The sequence below is a fragment of the Trichosurus vulpecula genome, chromosome 5 (genome assembly GCF_011100635.1).
Source record: "Trichosurus vulpecula isolate mTriVul1 chromosome 5, mTriVul1.pri, whole genome shotgun sequence".
Taxonomy (NCBI): Eukaryota; Metazoa; Chordata; class Mammalia; order Diprotodontia; family Phalangeridae; genus Trichosurus; species Trichosurus vulpecula.
Genome location: NC_050577.1, coordinates 95,032,731 through 95,059,645, shown reverse-complemented (window position 1 = coordinate 95,059,645; position 26,915 = coordinate 95,032,731). Strand labels below are relative to the sequence as shown.

At 39.1% G+C, this 26,915-nt stretch overlaps 1 protein-coding gene across 2 annotated transcripts; it reads left to right on the top strand.

The window, feature by feature from the left end:
* Nucleotides 1-5: 5 nt before the first annotated feature.
* Nucleotides 6-23,610, top strand: LOC118849896 (GTPase IMAP family member 8-like). 2 transcript variants are annotated; one of them, XM_036758988.1, is made up of 7 exons: nucleotides 6-80; nucleotides 1,200-1,302; nucleotides 10,850-10,907; nucleotides 11,589-12,319; nucleotides 13,746-13,794; nucleotides 17,818-18,549; nucleotides 21,965-23,610. In XM_036758988.1, exons 3-7 carry the CDS (start codon nucleotides 10,871-10,873, stop codon nucleotides 22,684-22,686), a joined length of 2,271 nt encoding a protein of 756 aa, XP_036614883.1. In that variant the 5' UTR covers nucleotides 6-80; nucleotides 1,200-1,302; nucleotides 10,850-10,870; the 3' UTR covers nucleotides 22,687-23,610. The 2 variants fall into 2 exon arrangements, with proteins under 2 accessions (XP_036614883.1, XP_036614882.1); XM_036758987.1 differs by having other exon boundaries at nucleotides 11,586-12,319.
* The last annotated feature ends 3,305 nt before the right edge of the window (nucleotides 23,611-26,915 follow it).

Here is a 26,915-nt window from a genome sequence, read left to right as displayed (position 1 = left end):
CCTCCAGGACTTTGACATACTTAACACAGGGGAAAAGATCTCTCAGCTTGGATTTCAAGCCTGGCTCTGGAACTTACTGAGTGAGTAGCCTTGGTCGATTCACTCTATGGCTCCAAGCCTGTTTGATCACATATAAAACCAGAATAAAAATTGTCCTGTTTATCTAACAGGGACATCGAAGGATCAAATCAGCTCATGTGTGAAAGAGCTTCCCAAAATTTGTTATTTGAGTTTGAATCTCTTTAGTTATCAGTAAATGTAAAACATTTTTTTCATAAAGCTATGGATAGCTTGGATTTCTTCTAAAGCATTTGTAAATGCCAAATAATTATTGTTGCAGTATCTGCCAAAAGTCCTACTCTGACATTTCATCATGGTATTGAAGCAGCCCTGGGTTTCCAAACTCCCCCAGTAACACAGAACCTTGAGCAGGGTTGTGAGCGAGAGATGAAGTCTTCTCATGTTACTCCCAACGTCTCATTTTCAGCCTTTCTTGTAGCATAATAGAATTTCATTATATTCTATGTAGGCCACAATTTGTTCAGCCATTCCCTAATGAACAGGCACCCATTTTGTTTCTAGCTTTTTGTTACCACAAAAAGACTGCTGTGAATATTTGGACATATTCAGGACATTGCTTTCTGTCTTTGACCTCCCTAGGATCTATCCCAATGAGTAGGGTTGTTGGATCAAGAGTATGAATTTAGTGACTTTCCTCCCATCATTCTAAATAAGGCTATTAATTCAAATAGACAAAAACAGCATACTGCCATTCTTGGAGTTACTACTGTAAAATACATTCTAAATGTATTCAGTTTCAGGAACTGAAATTGCAAGGGGCAGGGAGAAAATGACACATAGCTTGACTTGCTTGAGGCAGCCCAGAGCTTCTTGCCTTTTCCTCCTCTGGCAGCTAGCCATTTATCCCCAAGTTTATTTCTCAGTGCCTCATATGCCAAGAATCAGAGGTTGGTTTTTTTTTTTTTAATTTATGCTAGCTTAGCTCTTCCTTCAGCCCTGACAACTCAGTAGCTTTTACTTTAACACCCAGAGTTCACAAGGGGATATTATGAGGCCCTTCATACAAGGCTATTTTCAATATCTTGTCCTTGAGGGAGGAAGAAGGAAGCTGCTCTCAAGAACAGCCAGTCAGAAGAAAGCCAATAGTCTTATTACCCTGCCTCCTTTGATCTTTTAAGGACTTACTGGAAACTGCATTATTCAGAGAGAACCCAGGGGACTGAAGAAAAAGGAGTTTGAGGCCAAGCTGAGAGTATCCTGAGTCAGATAACAAGGAGAGAGGTATCTTGCGTGTGTCTCTGTGTGTAGAGGCTTGTGTGTGTTTGAAATGAAAATGTTTTTGAAAGTTACAATTTGCTCAAAGGCAGCTCCAGACAGGCAGGGTAGCTCCATTCAGCCATAGCAGAGGGTCCCTTTCTGGGATGATTTTGGGGGCCCTGAGAGGGTTCACAAAAATCCCTCCTTTACCTGCTCACTTGGAATCCCTCCATTGAGGAAGAGCTTTTTATTCCACAAGGAAAACTGACTAAAAAATCCTGCCCAGCTGAGAGAGGATGACTGAGGACCTTCGTACAGGCTGAGACGTAAATGATCGAGCCTGAATCCTTTCCGGATAGCAGGCTATAGAGTAGGGCTCTTAATCCAAGGTCCATGGATTCCCCAGGGGGTACATGTGCAGATTTCTGAGGGCCTGTGAACTTGGATGGGAAAAATTTTTATTTTTGTTTTCAATAACCTCCAACTGATACATAACACTTCCTTTGATTGTAAATGTAGGAAACAAAACCTGATTCTGAGGAGTTCATAGGCTTCACCAGATTGTTAAAAGGTCCATGATACAAAAAAGCTTAAGAACCCCTGGTCTAGAGGGAGTAGGGGGACTCTGGCCCAGGGAGGGTGTGGGGAAAGGAGAATTACGGGTGATGGTCAGGGGGAAGAAACAACATATAAACAAAACATTCTTCAATCTAATCATTCTGCAGTCAGTTTTCTCTTGTTTGTCAGCTTTTGGTCAGCAGCTTGAGGGAGAAATAGTGGAGGTTTGACACAGAAAGGTTAAGGCTTTAAAAGGAACTAATTTCCTGTGAGCATCAACTAACAAGTTTCGTTTTGTACTAAGTGTGTAAATCACAGTCTGTGCACTGACTGTTTATTGGGTAGCTCTTTCTTCCCAGCCCAGAAGTGGACTGTGGAGCTGTCTTAAAGCCTACACAAAGTGTGAGGGGGATACAAAGTGAAGCTGTGGGAAAGGTTTTGTCTCTCCTTTGAATGGCAGGGAATTGTACGGGCTGTACCCGAGGAGAATGGTGCTCACTGGTCATTGGGATGGTAGTACTTTAGGGTTTCAAAGATGAAGCAGTAGTGCCTCACAATGACTGACCAAAAGAGGTAAGTACGGCTACCATAAATGGCTGGAATAAATGAACGGAACCCAGTGACACCTCCTACCCAGTCTCTGTGGATAAGCTAGTTTAATCAAGCACTTTCCAGGCACTCTTCTAAGTAAGTGGGATACAAGTACAAAAAGAAAGAATCTGCTCTCAAGGAACTTTCATTCAAAAAGGAAGAGAAAAGCATTTATTAAGGGCTAGCTATATACCTGACACTATGCTAAATACTTTACATTTGATCCATACAACCACATTGGAATGTAGATGTTATCATCATCCCTATTTTACAATTGAGGAAACTGAGACAAAGATTAAATGACTTTCCCAGGGCCATATGGCTAGTAAGTATCCAAGGCTGGATTTGAAATCAGGTCTGCCTGATTCCAAGCCCTGCACTGTATCTCCTGTGCCACCTACTTGCCCCTAAAAATGGAAAATAAAACATAGCAGGGAGTGGTGGCCAGGGGAGGGAGTTTTAGAGTTGATGTGTAGAATAGCAATATGACACGCACTTTCAAAAATCAATGATATTGGGGCAGCTAGGAAGTGCAGTGGATAGAGTACTGGCCCCAGAGTCAGAAGAACTTGAGTTCAAATCTCGCCTCAGATACTTATTAGATGTGTGACTGTGGACAAGTCACTTAACTCTCTTTGCCTCAGTTTCCTCATCTGTAGACAAACCACTCCAGTATCTGCCAAGAAAACCCCAAATGGGGTCATGGAGTTGAACATGACTGAAAAATGACAATAGCACTTATGGGAAGACCAAAGTCCAAATCCTCCTAACCCTTCAAAACTTGCAAGGAAGAAGTTCCAGCCAAAAGGGAAGGAAATCTAGGCTGACCACTCTCCTCCCCCACAAACAATTACTTCTCAAGGACAGTTTCCATTCCTCTCAGTGATTTCAACTAGCTTGATGGTCTTACACAGGGCCCAGAGAGCATCACCTGAGGCAATCTGAACACCTCAAGAGTGTTCCTACCTCATGAACAATTGAGATTCATTCTTATACAATAAATGTATCAGGGCTAAGCAAGGAGGAGGTGATGTAGACCTCCCTGTTACACACAAAACACAACCATGCTGAGCATGGGACATGGGCAGACAGAAAATGCATGGGGAGTTGCAATGAATACATTCATTTTAGAGCAGCTGGGTAGTGCAATGGATAAAGGGCTGAACCTGGAGTCAGGAAGCCCTAAGCTGATATGCAACCTTGGATATGGACTGCTTATGTGACACCAGACATCATTCAACCACTGTCTGCCTTAGTCTCCTCATCCGTAAAAGTTGAAATGATAATAGCACCTATCTCCCAGGGTTGTTGTGAGAATCAAATGAGATAATACTGTAAAGCACTTCACAAACCTTAAAGCACGCTATCTATTATGTCATCATCATCATTAGTAATTTTATGTATAAGTTCGTTTGAAATTATTTTATGTGTATAGATGGAACGAGTTCCCTAGAGGCCATAAAATCATATGGTTTAGGACTTAAAGGGTCATTCAAGGCTATCTAAGATATATATATTATGTATGTCTATATATACATATATACATACACATAGACACACACACACACACACACACACACACACACACACACACCTTATACTATGTACCAATGAGGAAAATTGAAGCCTAGAGAGCTTAAATACTGAATGTTAGAGGCAAAATTCTAACACAAGTCCTGCACCAGGCTGTCATGCAGCAACCCCCAAACTTTACAGTTGAGGAAACTGAGGCCCAAGTAACCAGCTTAGTGCCACAGTGCTTGGATTAAGATACTTCAGTCTCAAGGGCTTTGAGTTCCCTAACATTCTGTCCTGAGATGCTAGAAAGGGCCATTAGGATCCAGAAAGCTATACCTCATAATTCTAGGGGAGCACAACCCCAAGTGGTTATGTCAATGAAAAGAGCCTGGGTATCTGGACGAGAAGATTGTGAGCATCTACCCTACCCAAAAGTTCACCAGAAGCCTTAGACTGGTCCTTGGCACTAAGCTTAAGGTTAGTAACTAAAGCTAGAGAGATGATTTAAAAAACCCAAAAAACAACAGACCAGTATCAAAAATCATTGCAAATCTAGAGATTTGTGAGAAAGAATAGCAATTGCAAGGAGAGGCTCAAAGGTGAAAAAAAGATTTTCATTTATGATTTCTTCAAATATAGCATCCTAGCTGTTTTTTTTATATTGTTTTTTTCAATGAGTCCAATTGTCTTTAAATTATCTTTCCTTGATCTGTTTTCCAGGTCAATTGTTTTTGATGTAGGAAATGTTATGTAAATATCTTCTATTTTTTCAATCCTTGGATTTAATTCCAATATTTCTTACTCTCTCATAGAGTCATTCATTTTAGTTTTCTCCATTCTAGTTTTCAGAGAGTCTGTTATTTATATAAATTTTATCACTTTCTTGTCTAACTACCTATTATGCTTCCATTTTTTTTTCCTCCAGGCTCTTATTTAATTTTTTATCTTTTGTTTCATTTCTTCTAGGTATTCATGTAGTTCTTGTTTTCTTTTTTTTTTTGAGAAAGATGTGTTCTAAATCTTAAAGCATCATATAAATGTGAATTTTTGTTATTAATAGCAATAATAATAGCTGCATAATACTAACAAAAAATAGAATTTATAATCCTAAGGCATCTGTGAAAAGACCAGTACTTCTCGCCAAAAAGGAGGAAAAGGATTGATAGATATTATTAGAGAACATGAGCAACAGATCAAAATTCTGCTGAAATATTTTTGAAATAAAAGTTACCATTATATCAAGCAGTAATAATAGCTGCTCCCAGATACTTGGCTTTGGATTTGTCAAAACTTCTGGTTGGAGCCTATGAAATGGGTAAGATCTAGTAGAATGAAACATTCTCTGTGGACAAAGTCTGCATGAATGTAGCCAACATCGAACAACTTGCTTAGTCAGGTAGATTGGTTGAAATGGAGGCCTTAACAACAGAATTCAAGACAAGTCATTGCCATCAGAAACTGCAGAAGGTTCTCATTGTTACCTCCACTTCCTTTTCTCCCATTGTTTTCTTAACTTTCAATAGTATGGCTTCTGACTGTCATTCAACTGAAACTGCTTTCTTCAAAAATCACTAATGATCTCTCAATTGCCAGCCTAATGACCTTTACTCAATCTTTAGCTTTCTTGACATTTCTGAAGCCTTTGATCACTCTCTCCTCCTTGATATTGCCTTTTCTCTAAATTTTCATGACACAACTCTCTCCTAGTTCTCCTCCTACCTATCTGATTGCTCCTCCTTAATCTCTTTTGCTGGGTATTCATCCAGGTCAAGCAAGCCTGCTAATAGTAAGTGTCCCACAGGACTCTCTCCTGGGCCCTTATCTCCCTCTGTGCTATTTTGAAAGTTCCCTTGGATTCAATTATCATCTTTGTGATGATGGTTTTCAGATCAACTTATCCATGTTTAACATCTCTTGTGACTTCCAGACTCACATTCCTAACTGTCTATTAGACATCTCAGACTGGATGTCCCACCCACATCTTAAACTCAACATGTCCAAAACTGATCTCATCATTCCCACACACCCTCTGCCAAGTTCCTTCTTCTACACTTTCCTATTTCTATGGAAAGTATCACCATCATCCCACTCAACCAGGCTCACAATATAGGCATTGTCCTTGACTTCTCTATGTGTTGGATCTCGGGCATATCTATTTATTGTCAAATCCTGTTGTTTCTACCTTCATAAAACCTATTCGATACACTCCAGTGACTTCCTCTCACTTCCAGGATCAAATATAAAACCTTTCACTTGGTTTTTGAAGACTTTCACAATCTGCCATTTTCTGGCCTCTTCTAGTCTTCTTTTACCTTACTCTCTATGTATTCTGTGATTGGTGACACTGTCCTCTTTGCTATTCATTTCACAAAAATGCCATCTCTTCAATCTATGCATTTTCACTGACTATTTCTCATGCCTGAAATTCTCTTCCTTCTCATCTCTACCTCCTGGCTTCCCTGGATTCCTTCAGATCCCAGCTAAAATCTCATCTTCTCCAAGAAACCTTTGTTAATCCCCCTTAAATCCTGTGCCTTCCTTGTACTGATTTTCTATAGATTATTCTGCATATAGCTCAATCAGACATAGTTGGTAGTATGTTGTCTCCTCTATTAGGCTGTGAGCTTCTTGAGAGAAAGAGCTGTCATTTGCCTTTCTTCGTATCTTCAGAACTTGGTACAGTGTAGGCACGTTGTACATAATAAATAAATGGTTGTTGAGTAGATACCTGGCAATAGATTCTCTGTATCTCTCACTTAAGGGTAGCCTGTCTAAGTATAGAAAGGCTCATTATTGGAGGTTGCAGAGTGGTAGATTTTTCTCTCGAAGACCATCTTCTAAGGCATGGAAGGGTCATGAACTGTTTGGTGGTGGACATCCCCTCACAGATGAATAATGAGGAAGCAAAGAAATAATGAATTTATAAGAGCTTATTGAATACCTAGTAAGTGTCTATTATTAGAATAAACATTGTAAGTGATACTGAATATCCACAAAAGATGTCAGATATTATATGAAAACATATTTAGAGCTAGAAGAGACTTTCTTGTTGAACTGAAATAATGCTAAATGTTTAACCATGACATTCACTATATTTACCATATTCCACATTAATTTTAAAAGTTCTGTGTTGGGGGTGGAGCCAAAACGGTGGCTGGAAAGCAGGGACTTGCATGAGCTCCCCCCAGGTCTGTCCAAACACCTATAAAAAATGGCTCTGAACAAATTCTAGACCTGCAGAACCCACAAAACAGCACAGAGAAGCAGGGCTCCAGCCCAGGAAACCCTGGATGGTGGCGGGGTGAGGTCTATCGCATGGATCTGGGAGCGGAGCAGAGCCCATCTTGGACTGTGCCTGGACCAACCAGACCAGGAGCCAGGTGGAACAGGCCCTAGTGCCCTGAATCAGTGAGCTGTGGCAGTTACCAGACTTCTCAACCCACAAACACCAAAGACAACAGAGAAGGTTAGTGAGAAAAACTGCTGGGACAGAGTGAAAGGAGTTCCTGGTTCAGCCACTGCCCCAGAGGCAGCTGAGGTGGTGCAGCTCTGAGGCTGCTTACAGAGCTACAGCTGCAGTTGCTTCAGGCCCCAGACCCACCTGATGGGAGGAATTAAGTGGCAGACCTGAGCGGGAGTGCAGAGCTAGCTTAGATCTGAGTCTGGTCCAGGTTGGCGGTTATTGGGGAAGGAGTAGCACTGGTGTGGCAGGGCTTCCTGTGTAGAAATAGCTCTGAAAACAACAGCACAGCCCCTCAAGCTTGGGACAAAGTACTCTATACTCTACAAACAGTCATACCCCAATGGAAAACTCAAGGGTCAATTAAGTTGGTTGGTAACATGAACAGGCAGTGAAAATGGTCTCAGATTCAGACTCAGACTGTTATACCAGAAGCAAGTGAGACACACCACAGAGTATAAGTTTTAAGTGGAGAATTTATTAGCCGGTGGCCATTGGGGTACTTCCCAAATCAATGGCCCCGTTTTAAAGTGAAAGGGTAGATTTTATAGAGAATACAGGATTCAGTGCTTAATTATCTCTTGAAATGTCATTTTGCAGACTCGGCACGCCTGTACCTTTTATGACCATGATCAAAGGAAACTCCTTAATAGACTGTAGATACAACATATCAGACAGCTGACTAAGTGTCAACTGAATTACAACCCAGAATCTCTGTGTCCAGTTTGCCATACATCCCACAACATGACTCATGAGATAAGAGCTAGGAACAGTCACGTAATTCAAAAGAATATCTGGGGCTGAGGCTTTCATCCTTCAAGGCCATAGGCAGACCGAGGGATGCTCCAGCTGGGTTTGTTGAAACGAGATAGAGTCGTCTCTCAGCCCGCTCAGGAAAGAAACAGAGATTGCTAAGCATCAGGCCCTTCCCTTGGCCATACTCCATACTCCCAGAACAGTCATGGGGGGGCGTGTCAAGGACACCCACTGAATGCCAAACGGCAGGAACTAAGTCTGATTTTCTTACACAAACTGGGGTTTTTTAGTTAGGGGCTGGGGGCAGGGTTTTTCTAGCAATAGCTGGCTACTCAAGTATCACAAGACTTTGGAATCTTCTTTTGGTGACAAAGAAGACCAAAACATACAGCCAGAAGAAGTCAAAAAGTCTACATCAAAAGCCTCCAAGAAAAACATGAACTGGTTTCAGGCCATGGAAGAGCTCAAAAAGGATTTGGAAAAGCAAGTTAGAGAAGTAGAGGAAAAATTGGGAAGAGAAATGAGAGTGATGTGAGAAAACCATGAAAAACAAGTCCATGCCTGGCTAAAGGAGACCCCCAAAAAAATACTGAAGAAAATAACACCTTAAAAAATTGACTAACTCAAATGGCAAAAGAGCTCCAAAAAGCCAATGAGGAGAAGAATGCCTTGAAAGGCAGAATTAGCCAAATGGAAAAGGAGGTCCTGCCCCCAGCCCCTAACTAAAAAACCCCAGTTTGTGTATGACCACTGAAGAAAATACTACCTTAAAAATTAGATTGGAGCAAGTGGAAGCTAGTGACTTTATGAGAAATCAAGATATTATAAAACAGAAACAAAGGAATGAAAAAATGGAAGACAATGTGAAATATCTCATTGGAAAAACCACTGACCTGGAAAATAGATCCAGGAGAGATCATTTAAATATTATTGGATTACCTGAAAGCCATGATCAAAAAAAGAGCCTAGATATCGTCTTTCAAGAAATTATCAAGGAGAACTGCCCTGGTATTCTAGAGCCAGAGGGTAAAATAGAAATTGAAAGAATCCACCGATCACCTTCTGAAAAAGATCTCAAAAAGAAAACTCCTAGGAATATTGTTTCCAAATTCCAGAGCTCCCAGATCAAGGAGAAAATACTGCAAGCAGCCAGAAAGAAACAATTTGAGTATTGTGGAAACACAATCAGGGTAATCCAAGATCTAGCAGCTTCCACATCAGGGGATCGAAGGACTTGGAATACGATATTCCGGAGGTCAATGGAGCTAGGATTAAAACCAAGAATCACCTACTCAGCAAAACTGAGTATCATGCTCCAAGGCAAAATATGGATTTTCAATAAAATAGAGAACTTGCAAGCTTTCTCAGTGAAAAGGCCAGAGCTGAACAGAAAATTTGACTTTCAAACACAAGAATCAAGAGAAGCATGAAAAGGTAAACAAGAAAGAGAAATCATAGGGGACTTACTAAAGTTGAACTGTTTTGTTTACATTCCTACATGGAAAGATGATGTGTATAATTAATGAGACCTCATTATTAGGGTAGCTGAAGGATATACATACATACATATATATGTTTATATATGTATGTATGTATTTGTATATATATAGTGTGTGTACACATATATGTGTGTGTATGTATATATATACATATATATATACATATATATGTATATATATAGACAGAGGGCACGGGGTGAGTTGAATATGAAGGCATGATATCTAAAAACATAAAATGAAATTAAGGGATGAGAGAGGAATATATTTAGAGAGAGAAAAAGGGAGAGATAGAATGGGGTAAATTATCTTGCATAAAAGTGGCAAGAAAAAGCAGTTCTGTAGGAAGGGAAGAGGGGGCAGGTGAGGGGGAATGAGTGAATCTTGCTCTCATCAGATTTGACCTGAGGAGGGAATAACATACACTCAATTGGGTATCTTACTCCACAGGAAAGAAGGAGGAAGGAGATAAAAAGGGGGGATGATAGAAGGGTGGGCAGATAGGAGGAGAAGGTAATCAAAAACAAACACTTTCGAAAAGGGACAGGGTCAAGGGAGAAAATTCAATAAAAGGGGATAGGATAGGAAGGTGCAAAATATAGTTAGTCTATCACAACATGAGTATTGTGGAAGGGTTTTATATAATGATATGCGTGTGGCCTATGTTGAATTGCTTGTGTTCTTAGGGATGGTGTGGGGAGGGAAGAGGGGAGAGAATTTGGAACTCACTGTTTTAAAAACAGATGTTCAAAAAAAAGTTTTTGCATGCAACTACGAAATAAGATACACAGGCAATGGGGCATAAAAGGTATCTTGCCCTACAAGAAAGTAAAGGAAAAGGAGATGGGGGTGAGTGGGGTGTCAGAAGGGAGGACTGACTGGGGAATGGGGCAACCAGAATATATGCCATCTTGGAGTGGGGGGGAGGGTAGAAATGGGGGAGAAAATTTGTAATTGAAACTCTTGTGAAAATCAATGCTGAAAACTAAAAATATTAAATGAATTAAAAACAACAACAAAAATGACAAAAAAAGTTCTATGTTTTTGAAAGAAAGGAGTCTTAGAAAATACAAAATGAGGCCTTAGGTCAAAAAAGCTCATAAATTGTGCCATCTGGAATAACTTGCAACTGGAATAATCTAATAGCATTTTGAATACTTTATTTCTGTCTCCCACCCCCACCCCAACTCAGACATTTCAGCAAATTATAGACATGAATCATCAAGAAAGACTCCAAGACAGACAACAAGGTAAGCACAGGATGGGGAAGAGTTCTCACTTTGCTACAAATGACCTATATGATGGTATTTTTGCAATACTTAGTCATCATAAAAAGAGCTACTATAATTTTTTTCACATGTGTCATTTTCCTTTTTCTCTGTCTCTTTGGAGTACAGACCTAGTAGCAGTATTTCTGGGTCAAGTTCTATGCACAGTTTTAGAGCCCTTTGCTATAGTTCTGTTTTCCAGAATGGATGAACCATTTTCCATAGCTCCAGCAACGGTGCATTTGTGTACCTGTTTTCCTACATCTTCCCCAGTATTTGTCATTTTCCTTTTCTATCATGTTGGCCAATCTGTTGGGTGTACCTCAGTAATCTCTACAAGGCTTCTGCCACAAGTACTTATTGTATACAGTACTTTTTAAATAAGTATTTATTATTTGACTTGATTGACAAAATGCTTCACTTGCTGAGGCAGGGCTCTCTTGTTCCCCTTTTATGATAAATCATTAAAAATGATTGTGCCTTCTACTCTTTCTCTATCCACCATCGTGCCTAGTACAGATTTGACCATATAATAGATGACTTAATGAATGCCTTATGAGTAGCATTGAACTGTATTGAACTAGCATATACTCTCTTGTTATACTGACGATCTGTTGGAGGTCAGAGGGAATGATTACTAATGGGTCACTTTTGTGCCAGCAGAGCCAGATGACAAAAGCCAGAAGCAGGGGGCAGAGCCAGAACTGGCCTCTGAATCCTCAGAACTGAGAATTCTCCTCTTGGGGAAACATGGTGCAGGCAAGAGTGCAACAGGAAGCAGCATCCTGGGGAAGCAAGTTTTTGAGTCCAAATTCAGTGAGCTTCCAGTGACCAAAACTTGCAAGAAAGAAAGTGGAACTGTGGGAAAGAGGGAGGTTGTGGTCATTGATACTCCGGATATTTTCTCTCCAACGATCTCTGCTGGAGAGAGGGAACAAGAGATCAAGAACTGCATCACCCTCTGTTCCCCTGGCCCCCACATTCTGCTCTTGGTGACCCCTCTTGGCCATCACACAGTGGAAGATGAAGAGATAGTGAAGGGCATTCAGGAGACCTTTGGAGCTGAAGCCATGAGGCAAATGATACTTCTCTTCACAAGAAAAGAAGATCTGGAAGATGAGTTGCTTACAGAGTATGTTGAAAAATCTGATAATGAGTACCTCAAGGAGTTGGTTCAGAACTGTGAGGGTCGGTACTGTGCTTTCAATAACAGAGTAATTGGGGAAGAACAAGATACTCAGGTTCAGGGTCTCCTTGAACAGATTGAATTGTTGATGAAGAAGAAAGGTGGCCAGTGCTATGCTGAATTTAATGTGAGTGGAGAAAGGCAAGAAAATACTATGGACTCCAAAGCAGACATATTATCAAACCCACCAGATATCCTAGAAAGGAAGGTAAGAACCTGAACCTAAGCATTACACTGTTAAGAATAACAATGTCTCACATTTTTATGATGCATTTAACTCTAAGAAAGTATTTATCATAGGATTTAGAAATCCAAAAGGACCTTAGAGATCATTTAGCCCAAGCCCTTCATTACAGATGAGGAATTGATCATTAAAGGTGAGTTTATTTGCCTTATGGTATAAAAGAAGTTTGACTCTGAGCGTCTGAATTATCTTTGAACTTCTTGGTTTTGTCTTACCTATAGACCAAGGGAGTTTGGGGGCTTTTCATTCTTACAAAGATCTGTAGTGGAGAAGGATGTGTCTGTTGGCTGCTTTGACATATTTCATTTTATTCCTTTTCTTACTGATGTGATTTTAAAACACCTGTGTGTTTGTATAACACATATATACAAACACATATGTATGTATGCATGTGTGTGCATGTGTATATGTGTGTATAGTTGTTTGTATATATGCTATATATATGAGGGAATAAATCCAGACACTAAATCCTTATATTAATAAGACTAGCATAGTCACCAAAATGGGGTAGGGGAAACACAGGAGGGATACCCAATTATTTGAGAGCCCTAGAGAGTTTGGTGTTAACCTCGAGGGTCCTCTGCCATGAGATGGAGCACATGACAGTGATGCTGCAAGAAAGTGGAATTCTGAGAAAGAGCTGCTCTCTCTCCTTACTACTGAATAGGGTCAGATAACTGGCCAAGGATGTCCTCTTCGTGGTCAAATATAAAATGAAGGTGTTAGATTGAATGATACTTAGGCAACAGCACACTACTCCTTTAATACAATACCTCTGGAGAATAGTGGTGAGAGTAATAGTCATCGCATGTGGAATCACTGGGTGTTCCTGCCACATTTGAGAGGCCTTCCTAGGGAGGTATGTGATAACAAATCAAGGAAGAAGTAGCTACAAGCGAAACCTCACAGGAGTGGCAATTTTTAAAATTCTCTCACATAGGTCCTCTCCTTACCCCAGCAGAGTCAGTAGTAGTAAGAGTAGCAGATGAACTAATTGTCTTTCTGTGCATGTCTAGGTGGCCTTGTTCTAGGTCAGAAGTCCTTAACCTGGAGTCTATGAACTTTAAGAAATATTTCAATAACCCTATTTCAGTGTAATTGGTTTCCTTTGTAATCCTACATATTTTATTTTGTGCATCTAAACACATTACTCTGAGAAGTGATCCATAAACTTCTCTAGATTGCCAAAGGGGTTTATGACACAAAAAGGTTAAGAACTCCTTTTCTAGGCTCTTGAATATTTGGGAGAAGAAGTACTATGGGTACTACTGATAACTTATGAAGCTCCAAATACTGATCTTTGAATAATGTTTCTTAAATTTTTATTTCCATTCTTTGGAACAAGATGAATTTGGTGGTTCATGCAGGATGCTTCTCTCTTATTTTTCAGAACTGCATGATTGGAGTCAAAACTCATCAAAAGGAACCTAGTCTACCTGGTAGGACTACATTTTGAATCTTGTTCTCTTCTCAGAGGCTATACTAATGCTTCTACCCAGGCAAAAGAAAGTGGAAAGAGGAACCAATTGCCCAGATACTTTAGATCCCCAAATGCACCATAACAACAACAATTCATACTTCTACAAAAGCAGCTAGACAGGATAGTGGATAGCGTACTAGGCCTGGAGTCAGGAAGACCTGAGTGCAAATCTGGCCTGACACTTACTAGCTGTGTGACCCTGATTAACCTTTATCTGCCTCGATTTCCTCAATTGTAAAATGGGAATAATAATAGCACCTACCTCTCAGAGTTGTTGTGAGGACCAAATTGTAAAGAGATTAACAAAGTGCCCGGCACATAGTAGGCACTTAATAAATACTTCTTTCCTTCTTATAATAAATGAAAAAGCATTTATCAAGTGCTTACTTTTTATAATCAAAGGTTAATCGAATTAAAAAAACAAAAAGATAATAATAGTTGTTTAGGAGACTTTTGTGTTTCTCTTCCAGGGCTGGAAAAATTTAAAAAATAAACAAAAAGTAAAACACATCTAAAAAGAATTTGGAAATAGTATGTTTGGGATGCTTAGAATATCTTTTTTTTTTTTTCAATTTTTAAAAACATTTTTATTTAAAGTTTTGGGCTCCAAATTCTATTTATTCCTCTCCTCCCTCCCTGAGATGGTAAGAAATGAGATATAGGCTATACGTGTGCGATTATGGAAAGCATTTCCATATTAGTCATTTCAAATAAGAAGACTCAAACAAAAGGAAAAAAAATGAAAGAAAAAAGAAAAACAGCATGAACTCTGTACTCAAACAATATCAGTTCTTTCTGTGGAGGCAGATAATATAATTCATCCTGAATCCTTTGGGATTGTCTTAGATCATTATATTTCTGAGAATAGCTGAGTCATTCACATTTCTTCATCAAAGAATATTGCTGTTACTGTGTACAATGTTCTCCTGGATCTGTTCACTTCAGTGTGCATCAGTTCATGTAAGTCTTTCCAGGTTTTCCTGAAATCATCCTGCTTGTCATTTCTTATAGCATGATAATATTCCATTATACTCATATACCACAGCTTGTTTAGCCATTCCCCAATTGATGGGCATCCTTCAATTCCTGATTCTTAGTCATTTAAATATTTTTTTTTTACAAGTAGATCCTTTTCCCTTTTTTGGATGTCTCTGTTGACTACTATTTTTGTAATTTAATTTGATCTGTCTCTATCTCTGCCTTTCTAGCTCTCTATTTCTGTCTGAATTGCTTGTTAAATAAGGCAATATTTTATTCATTTAGTTAGTAAATGACTAACTAGACTAGTATAGACCTAGAAGTGGTATTGCTGGGTCATAGGGTATGTGCAGTTTTATAGCCCTTTGGGCATATTTCCAAATTGCTCTCCAGAATAGTTGGATCAGTTCACATTAGAGTATCTTTTGATTGGAATATTAAATAATACATATTTTTCTTTAGTGTGATATCTTTACAAAAATTTTCATGTAGTAGGATACAAATAAATAATAAATAAATATACTCCTAAATCAAGTGGTTTTTTTTTCCACTACATATAGTAATACTTTGGCAATTTGATTGGTATTACAGTGAACAAGTAATTAATTTAGGTAGTATTGTTATTTTTTAATATTGGTTTAAAATACTGTAACAGTAAGGTAATAATAACAATGTGGATGACAATTGTCAAAATGCCTGTGTTCTGTATCACAAAGTACCCGAGACTCTCCACAGAGAAGGTAGAAGAAGTAAACCATTCATTCAGACATCAGAGAACCATATCCCACAAGCCATTTATCCAGTCTAGCACAGCAGTAAAACATTCCACACACAATATAACAACCTGGAGACTCACATCCCAAAACCTCTCTGATCCCCTGCTGGGGTCTTCCCCAAAACAAACTCGCAGTACAGCTAAGTCAGCCTGTTCAGTTCTAACAATCACGAGGGTGGCCATTAGCAGCCATTAGCAGCTAGAACATCTCTCTCTCTCTCAGCATTTTCTTGTGACACAACTTCCTTTTCCTGTGAGGAAGCTCCTCCCACCACATGTAACTTAGGCTTCCTGTGATTTAAGCAGGTCACATGGCCTATTAATGGATGGGAAATATCTTCAAATCCAAATTACTACTACAAATGCAGAAATGTCAAATATTAAAATTATTCTTCGTGTCCCATAATGTAATATTCGAGTAATTTACATGGGAAACACACAAAAAATAAGCTTATCTAAATAGGGACTAAATGAGGGTACCTTAAATAATGAAGGAACCAAAGTGCAAAGCATAGAAACAATAAATAACTATGTTAAAGAGAATGACAAGAATGAGTCAGAATGCCAGTATTGTTTCTATGAAGCAAAAGTAATCCTGGGAGGAAAAATGATGACTTTGAAAAACTATACTTTCTCTCTCCTAGTCTACATGGACTTCTTAACACCTCGTGTTTACTTAGCTTCATGCATCTTCAATTTATTCCATCAAGGACTGGGTTACTGGACTCAGTAACTCAGCATTCTGGACTCAGTAAATTGACTTTTAAAGGTCACTCTTAGGCAGAGTTGACCATTCTTCATTGTTAAATTGTTTCCTGTTTGATTCATGTAAGGGAGAAGTAATTCTCATCTCATAATGGGATCAATTGACCAGTCAGGTCTTTTATAAACACCTCGTATGGGCCCCTTTTCTGTGATTAGGAACTGGGATGTCAAGGATATATCCCTTACAGAGGAAGGGAATAGTTGTATAAGTAAGAAATACAAAGCAAGGGCTGGAGTGTTCTCAACACACAAGGGGGTAACAAGATTTGTTCAAGGGGCGACTTGAGATTAACTAGAGGGCAAACTAGAGATTCACATTCACAACTTTTTTCAGGAGTGGCCATGAAAAGTTCCTATCTGTGAGGTAGAGGGCATTAATAATAATCCAAATGACACAGCAGAGAACAAAAGAAAACTTATAAGGAAGCAAAGAAAAGCTCTCAACACAACATGCAGTATTTATTTCATAGGCTTTCTTGAAATGGAAATTTATTGCTGTATATTTTGAATCATCTCTTATGTCCTGCTGTGCATGTGACATTTTTTGTTTTCTTCTTTTGTATTTGTTTTAATATTAAAATTTATATTGTTTCTTTTTCTTTTCTTGTGTATTTAAGTTTTAAAAAAATAAAACAAAAAAACCCAAAGAATAGTCCAAATGAGCTGCTAGTTAATGGGGTCATCACAGATTTCCATAGGCCATGTGGTTCACTCATGAGGGTTGTTTGGAAGGCTAGAAAGATGAGGTTGTGTGTGGACTTAAATTAGAGAAGTAACGTAGATGAGTAGTATATACCATGCTATGGATTCAGTCATTGTCTGTTTTAGGCCTGTATAGAACATACCACCAGATCTCTATGGATAAGGATGGAGCAGTTTGAGTAGATGCCCCAAAGGAATGCTGGGCCACCTGCCACTTAACCTCTTAGTGCTCCAAGCAACTATAAGTTGCAGTGCAGGTGCTGAGCTGCATTGGTAGACAGAGTTTCTTCCCCATGATTCCTTACACCAAGGATATCACAGGTTTGGTGCCCCCATTTTTTTGCATGTATTATAGTTATTTAGATTCCTGTCTTATGAGACTACAGATGCCATGTGAATAGGAGTATTGTTTTAGCTAAACTCTGTATCTTTCAAAGCGTATGGCACAGGGCTTTGTAGCCTGGTTTTTAATAAACGTTTGTTATTTCACTTGACTGACAAAATGCTTCACTCACTGAGGCAGGGCTCTCTTGTTCCCCTTTTATGATAAATCATTGAAAATGCCTTCTATTAAAGTGCCTTCTACTCTTTCTCTATCCACCATCGTGCCTAGTACAGATTTGACCATATAATAGATGGCTTAATGAATGCCTTATGAGTAGCATTGAACTGTATTGAACTAGCATATACTCTCTTGTTATACTGACGATCTGTTGGAGGTCAGAGGGAATGATTACTAATGGGTCACTTTTGTGCCAGCAGAGCCAGATGACAAAAGCCAGAAGCAGGGGGCAGAGCCAGAACTGGCCTCTGAATCCTCAGAACTGAGAATTCTCCTCTTAGGGAAACGTGGTGCAGGCAAGAGTGCAACAGGAAGCAGCATCCTGGGGAAGCAAGTTTTTGAGTCCAAATTCAGTGAGCTTCCAGTGACCAAAACTTGCAAGAAAGAAAGTGGAACTGTGGGAAAGAGGGAGGTTGTGGTCATTGATACTCCGGATATTTTCTCTGCAACGATCTCTGCTGGAGAGAGGGAACAAGAGATCAAGAACTGCATCACCCTCTGTTCCCCTGGCCCCCACATTCTGCTCTTGGTGACCCCTCTTGGCCATCACACAGTGGAAGATGAAGAGATAGTGAAGGGCATTCAGGAGACCTTTAGAGCTGAAGCCAAAAGGCACATGTTACTTCTCTTCACAAGAAAAGAAGATCTGGAAGATGAGTTGCTTACAGAGTATGTTGAAAAATCTGACAATGAGTACCTCAAGGAGTTGGTTCAGAACTGTGAGGGTCGGTACTATGCTTTCAACAACAGAGTAGTTGGGGAAGAACAAAATACTCAGGTTCAGGGTCTCCTTGAACAGATTGAATTGTTGATGAAGAAGAAAGGTGGCCAGTGCTATGCTGAATTTAATGTGAGTGGAGAAAGGCAAGAAAATACTATAGATTCTGAGGCAGATATTGCCAAACCTACCAGACATCTTAGAAAAAAGGCAGGTAAGAACCTGAATCTAAGCATTGCATTGTTCCTAATAATCTCTCATGTTTTTAACTCTAAAAAGAATTTACAATGGGATTAAAAAAAAAACCAAAAAGGAGCCACTTTAGCCCTTCATTTTTCCAGATGAACAACTGATCACTAGAGAGATTAGATGACTTGCCCAAGGTCACATAATCATAAGTAGCAGTGTTCTCTGACCTATATTCTCTATTCTTCCCACTGCATGCTATTGACTCTATCGCCTATCATATATTGCATATCCATGATTTGAGTTACCCTCCCAAGGGTCCCACAGAGAGTAGAAGGTGACTATTACATTTCTTTCTTTTATATCAGATGCAGAAACTGAAGTAAAGACACATTAAAGGCTCCACTCAAAGTCACAGAGGCAGTAAGTGCTAGAACAGGATGAGCACCCAGGTTTCTCAGTTCCATATTCATCGTTCTTTCCCGCACATTACCTTGCCTGATGATGACCCTGACCTTTTGACAGGAACAGCACCCTTTCCAAGAATTGTGCCTTGGAGCTTCAATTATCATTTTCTGGAATGTTACCTTTCTGAGATTCTGGGGTACTGATGTCATTAAATAGACCTTAGACTAAATTAGAAGATGTGACAACTGGAACATGCTGCCTCTGTCATTGAAAGAAAATGGGAAGTTGAAGAAGTCAGCTTTCCTTTTGGGGCCTCAGTTTCCATATTAAAAAAATTAGGGGACTAGCCTGGGGGATAGTTAAGCTACAGAGTACCTATAATACTGAAGCGCAGGAGGACAGTGGGGTTTAGAACCTCAATTATCCCTTGTGAATGTCATTGGGAGCTCCTACCACAGCTGAGAGCCTCTTGCAGAGGATCAAATGAGAACAAGCAATGTAGAACAAATTCCAGGAAACACCTCAGATGGGAGGCAGATTTAGAAGTCTTCATAGGTCTCTGCATCTACAGTAAGGCAATGTGATATTGCAGAAAGCAGTGTAGACTTAGCAAAGGACCAAAGATGAAACACAACACCGACCTCTTGCCACTCTCATTTCCTTCACTGATGTGGCCAGGAGGAACACTTATGAAGGTCTAGCTGGGCTTTCCTTAGGATCTCAAGCTTTGGGTGGCAGTTCCATGAGGATGGGTTATTACTATCTGTAGTATCCAGCATAACCTCATGTGCTTTGGAATCCTCAGATATTGATGTTGGAACAATCTTTTTATTTCCATTTTCATTCTTCAAAAGCAAAGAATTTGGCAATTCCCATGGGCTGTTTCATCCCCTTATTTTTCATAAATGTATAAATGGGAATGAAATTAATCAAAGGAAAACAAACTCACTTGGTAATACCATGTCTAAATTTCCAGCTCCAATAGGTTGCATTTTTAAAAAAATTAATTTATTTTTATTTTATATTTATTATCTCTCCCTCTTACTGCTCCTCCCAATTTAAAACAATTTGAATGAACAATTAAAAAACCCACATAGCAAATATACATAGTTCGACAAAATAAATTGTCACATTGGCCGTGTCCAACAATGTATGTTTCATTCTGAAATTTCAAATTCATCTGGCAAGAGGTACGTGTTGTGCTTCATCTTTGGTCCTTGGTAAGTCTATATTTCTTTCTGTGGTATCACATTGTCTTACTATAGAGGGAGAGGCCTCCAATTTCCCTATGAGCCAGCAATATAACACAGTATTTGCAATTGTCATTCTCTACTGGTATAGGAACTCCCAAAGAGAAAGGAAATAATACTCACCTTCTAAAGCAAGACTGGAAGTGCCATGGGGATTGTAATATGACAGTTTCCTATCAGGAGACAGTGAGAAGAATTCTCTCTAATTGCCTTCAGGGTAAATTATAATGATTTCATGAAGATTTCACAAAATTAATGAATCTTAAGGAAGAATTTAATAGATAAGAGACACATGCTGCCTAGCAGATAGGCATAAAGAAAAATGAAAGAATACATGTATAGAAATTCTTTTTTATCTGTAATTTCAACAACAAGAGAACTCAAACAATTTTATTTTTCTTTGTCATCTATAGTATAAAATCATGGCTGATATTCTCTAGTAATGGTCCTTAAGTGAATCATCAAATAATTTCAATTATGTTTAACATGGTTTTCATTGCAGTATATCTTGGTGTCTTCCAATTTTATAAAAACTGGTAACACACAGATGGCATATTTAGGATCACTTTCAGGTAACCAAGATATAGACACACCTGTATATTGTTATTTCAACAAAAGATTTTGCAGTAGTATAATTAATAGGTCATAACCAAACCCCACTATAAAGTCTCAAAAACCTAATGTGATGAGCCTTGGGAAATCCCTTGTAATGCTGCTTTGCCTGATTATGTTAGATGGGGCATAGCAGTATTGAGTTATCTAGATCATCCTACGTGTTCTCTTTCTCATATGCTGCTTTGCTCATCCAGTTTACGTTACTCTTTCCTTCTGGTGCAGTTTATATGTCTCCTCTAATCTCTTTCTCCTTCTTCTCTGGCTAAAGATATATTCTCCAATTTTCAATGTAACGGGAACATTTGGTAAGCGACCATTCTTGAGATCATATCTATATATCTATATCTATTTCTATATATATCTGGTGGCAAGCCTATATCTCAGGGCCCTCTGAAGCTCAGAGAGTCATTATACATTGTGTCTAGCAGGAAGGAAAGAGAATTACATTGAGTGAGAAGGAATTTGTTATTGTTCGTGTAACATGGAACTGAACAGTGAGGTCCCAGTCCTTGGATCATGCTCGTTTGGTGAGCCTGTTTTTAGAAATGATAATGTGGAATGGAGGGATCTAGTTCTCCACTTAAGAGCATGTGCAGCTATATTCTGGGGCTCTTTCCTGTCTGCTTACTGCTTAGTGGGAGAATAAAAGGCCTTTTGGTTGGCTGCTGAGCCAGAAGTGAGAGTGCATGAAAAAGGTCCCAGTGGAGAAACTCATTTTTTTTCCTTCCTGCTAGACACAATGTATAATGACTCTGAGCTTCAGAGGGCCCTAAGACAGATGCTTGCCACTAGACAGATGTATATCTATATATCTATATGTATATATGTATATATATATACACACACATACATATATATATACACATATACATATATATATGCACATATATATATATACACACACATATATATATATTTATACACACACACAATATATGTGTGTGTGTATATGTGTGTGTGTGTATAGTCCCAAGACTGGTTGCTCATCAAGTGTTCCCATTACATTGAAAATAGGAGAGTATATCTTTAGCCAGAGAAGAAGGAGAAAGAGATTAGAGGAGACATGTAAACTGGACTAGCAAAGCAGCATATGAGAAATAGAGAACACATGGACAGTAGCATTTCCAATGAGGACATGATTGTTAATCTTTCATTTGTTTCTTCCCACAGATGTGCTGAGCCTCATCCTTGTAGGGAAAAGTGGGACTGGAAAGAGCTCAACTGGGAACACCATTATTGGGGAGCACAGTTTTACAGCCAAACTCGCAGGAAAATCAATCACTCAGACCTGTCAGAACAATGCCAGGGTCTGGAAAGAGAAGACTATTATAGTTGTCGATACTCCATCCTTTGACCTTACCCTGGCTAGTAAAGATCTTCTTTCTGAACAAGAGGACGAAGTCTTTCGGAGCCTTTGCCTGTCTCTAGGAGCCAAAGTTTTCATTTTGGTGATTCAGCTGGGCCGGTTCACCCAAGAAGATGAGAATGGCATTAGGGAACTAAAAACCATATTTGGAAAAGAGATCACTAAGTACATGATTGTGGTCTTCACCAGGAAAGAAGATCTGGGTGCTGGGACATTGAAGGATTACATCAAGACTTCAGATAATCAGACTCTTAAGAAGCTAATTAAAGAGTGTGGAGGAAGATGTTTTGCTTTTAACAACAAAGAAAGTGGTATAGACCAAGAAAAGCAGGTTAATGAGCTTTTGGAAATGGTGGATAAACTGGTCCAGAGTCATGGAGGCCAAGGCTATCCTGCCAGTGATGAAGAGATTTATGCCAGAAGGATTAAAGATTTCAAGAAGAAAAATTTGTTCAGGTCAAAAGAGAAATTCACAAACAAGAAAGATTTCCTTTTTTCCACTGTGCCTGATGACCCACAAAAATAAGGAGTGCCTCAGGACACATGGTGAGAGTATTCTTGGGGACAATCAGATACAGATTGTAAATAGAGAGTAAGAAATTGAAGCAAGTTTTAGGAAGCCGGCTAAGGGTCAAAACAAGGTTACGAGTTGCAGTCAGGTAGGTAACTTGGAAAGAGTCTGGACATGAATGAAGTTACAAGTGGCAAGGCATTTGAAACGAACTCAAGTAGCAGAGAGTCAACCAAGGAGGGAGCAATACAAAGTCCAGGGGGACAATCAAGAAGGGAGAGATATACAGGTGTTTTCCGGGCAAGGGAAAGTGAGCAGAGGGACAGATCTGTGGCAAAGGTAATGAAGAAACACTTTGATTATAGAGGCTGATTTTTCTTCTTTAAGTTGAGAATTATTCTATGGGGGTTAGAAATCATCACAATATGGCTGGCTTCGACCAAGCAGATCATGGGGAACACTTAGTAAATGTGGCAAGTGTGTGGACAGAGAGGAGTACCACCTTCTGGAAGGAAGATTTTAAATAGATTTTTTGATCCCTCTTTTGTGTTGGGCTATGACCTATATTAGCATAACCTGTGACTCCAAGTCCATTTGCATAAGAATCTTCTCTTTGGTGGAGACTGATTACTTAATGCTCCATACCTGCATGAAGGATAGAGTTGGTGAGGGAGAATGTGTCTTCTGGCTTCCAGTTTCAAGGAAAGAAGACATGGAATTCCAGCCTCTTTTTAGGTCTCTGAAGGGAGAAAAGGACTGGGAAGAAGCTGACATGTAACTTGGCAACGTCTATCATGTACATGTCCCCAGTTTGCTGCACTAGAAACTTTGAGGAGTTTCTCATTGGGTTAGATCTGAGACTTTCTCTGTCTCTGTGTCTTGGTCTGTCTCTGTCTCTGTCTCTGCTGTTAAATGATACCAACAAAGAGCTTAAGATGCATCATTTCATAAAAATATTTTATATTTTTTTGAAATGATGCAAATTTTAAAAAACCATTAAAGGGATAAAGAAAGTAGATTTCCGTGGAGGCTCTGAGTGTTTTTTTTTAAGGGGGTGGTAGGCCAAATAAGTTTGGGAATCTCTGCTCTAAACAGATTCTGGAGTGACAGAAGCTACAAATAGACGGAGTGAAACAATTTTGCAGCTTAAGATAACTTAGAAGGACTTTAGGAAAGGTCTGTCTTACTTGGGTAAAAGAAGAGCACAGCCCAACACCGATGGTGTCCAGGCAAGCCAGTGGGAGGATCTTAGCCACAGCACAGACCAGCAACTGAGGCCCCTTGGTTTTGGCTCAGCAGACCAGTGGCACAACAAGCCAGCTATGAGGCCTCCAGCCCCAGTGCAGAAGGCAAATTGCCAGCCCCAGAACCCAGGCAACAATGGGTATGACTAAGCCATGCCACCCCAGTGCCATAAGCAAGCTGCGAGCGCCTTAGGCCCAAGTGCATAAAGCCAGCAACCAGGGCCCTGGTCCCCAACATAAGATGTTTGAGATTATACCCCCTGTTCCCCAGGACCAGACCTCAACTTTAAAACCCATGAAGTAAGCAGAAAAATGAGCAAGAAACTAAAAGAGCCTTGACCATAGAAAGCTACTGTGGTAACAGGAAAGTTCAAAACACTAATTCAAAGAGGACAACATTGCCAAATGCCTATATGTGAAACCTCAGAGGGGATTATGAGTTGGTCTCATACTCAAAAAGCCTTCTTGGAAAAGCTTAAAAAGAATTTTAAAAGTCCAATAAGAGAAGTAGAAGAAAAATTGGGAAAAGAAATGAGAGATATTCACGACAGAGGCAACAGCTTAGAAAAGGAAGGACAAAAATTGACTGGAGAAAATAATTGCTTAAAAAACATAATAGGCCAAATGGGAAAAAAATATCTATTGAAGAAAACAACTCCTTAAAAAGTAGAATTGGCCAAATGGAAAAGGTGGTACAAAAGCTTACTGAAGAAAATATCTCCTTAAAAATTAGAATTGGACAAGTGAAGCTTCTATGTGATATCAAGAATTAGCAAAAATCAAAAGAAGGGATAATTAGAAGAAAATGTAAAACATCTCATTGGAAAAAGACCTGACCTGGAAAATAGATCCAGGAGAAATAATTTAAGAATTATTGGACTACCTGAAAGCCATGATGAAAAAAAAAGAGCTTGGACAGCATCTTTCAAGAAATTATCAAGAAAAATTATCGTGATATCTTAGAAGGAGAGGGTGAAATAGTCACTGAAAGAATCCACCAATCAACTGCTGAAAGTGATTCCAAAATGAAAACTCCAAGGAATATTGTAGCCAAATTTCAGAATTATAAGTTCAAGGAGAAAATACTATAAGCAAACAGAAAGAAACAATTCAAATATAAAGGAGCCACAGTCAAGATTACACAGGACTTATGAGCTTCTATATTAAAGGCTTGGAAGGCTTGGAATATGATGTTCCAGAAGGCAAAGGAGCTTGGATTACAACATAGAATCAACTACCCAGAAAAATAGACAATATTCCTTCAGAGAAGATGGACATTCAAGAAAATTAGGGACTTTCAGACTTTATTGATGAAATGACCAGAACTGAACAGAAAATTCAATTTTCAAATAAAAGACTCAGGAGAATCATAAAAAGGTAAACAGGAAAGAAAAAAAATGTTATTCGGTAAGGTTAAATTGTTCACATCCCTACATGGGAAGATGATACTTGTAACCCTTAAGAACTATATCTGTATTAGGGCAGTTAGAAGGGTATACATAGACAGAGGGCAGGGGAATAAGTTGACTTTGATGTGATGATACAAAAGAAATTAAGGGGTGAAAAAAGAGATTGTACTGGGAAAAGAGGAAAGTGGGAGGCAGAATAAGTAAATTATGTCACATGAAGAGAAGCAAAAGGCCTATTATAGAAGAGAGAAAGAGGGGGGGGGGTGTGAATCTTACTCTCATTGCATTTGGCTCAAAGAGGGAATAACATACACACTCAGTTGGGTATAGAAATTTATCTTACTCTATAAGGAAGTAGGAGGGGAAAGGGGAAAGAAAAGACAGGGGGGCTGATAGAAGGGAGGGCAGATTGAAGGAGGCAGTGGTCAGAATCAAAACACTGTTGAGGAAGTGCAGGGTGAAAGGAGAGAGAAAAGCATTAATGGGGTGGGTGGGAGAAATGGAATGGAGGGAAACACAGTTAGTAATCATACTTATGAATGTGAATATGATGAACTCTCCCATAAAATGGAGGTGGATAGCTGAGTGGATTAAAAAACAGAATCCTACAACATGTTCTTTACAAGAAACACATGTGAGGCAGAGAGATACACATAGAATAAAGGTAAAAGGCTAGGGGCAGCTAGGTGGCACAGTAAATAGAGTACCGGCCCTGCAGTCAGGAGGACCTGAGTTCGAATGTAGCCTCATACACTTGACACACTAGCTGCATGACCTTGGGCAAGTCACTTAACCCCAATTGCCCTGCCTTACCCCTCAAAAAAAAAAGAACTTCAAAAAAGGTAAAACGCTGGAGCAGAATATATTTGCTTCAGCTTAACTAAAAACAAAAAACAGGGGTAGCAATCCTACTGTCAGAAAAAGCAAAAGCAAAAAATGGATCTAATTAAAAGAAGTAAGGAAGGAAACATACATCTTGCTAAAAGCTACCAAAAACAGCAAAGTAATATCAATATGAAACATAAATGCACCAAGTTGTATACCATCTAAATTCTTAGAGAAGTTAAGTGAGTTACAGAATGAAGTTGATAGCAAAGCCATACTAGTGAGGTTCTCAAGCCCCCCCTCTCAGAACTAGATAAATCTAACCACAAAATAAATAAGAAAGAAGTTAAGGAAGTGAACAGAATTTTAGAAAAGTTAGATATGATAGATCTCTGGAGAAAAGTGAATGGGAGTAGAAAGGAATATACCTTTTTTTCTCAGTGGTACATGGTAACCACACAAAAACTGACCATATAGTTGGGTATAAAAACCTCACTCTCCAGTGGAGAAAGGCAGAAATATTAGACACATTCTTTTCAGATCATAACACAATAAAATTGTGTGTAATAAAGGGCCATGGAAAGTTAGACTAAAAATTAATTGGAAATGAAATAATCTAATCACAAAGAATGAATGGGTAAAACAACAATCAACAATAACAATAATGAAACAACATACCAAAATTTATGGGATGTAGCCAAACCAGTTCTTAGGGGATATTTTATATCTCTAAATGCTTATATGAATAAAATAGAGAAAGAGAAGA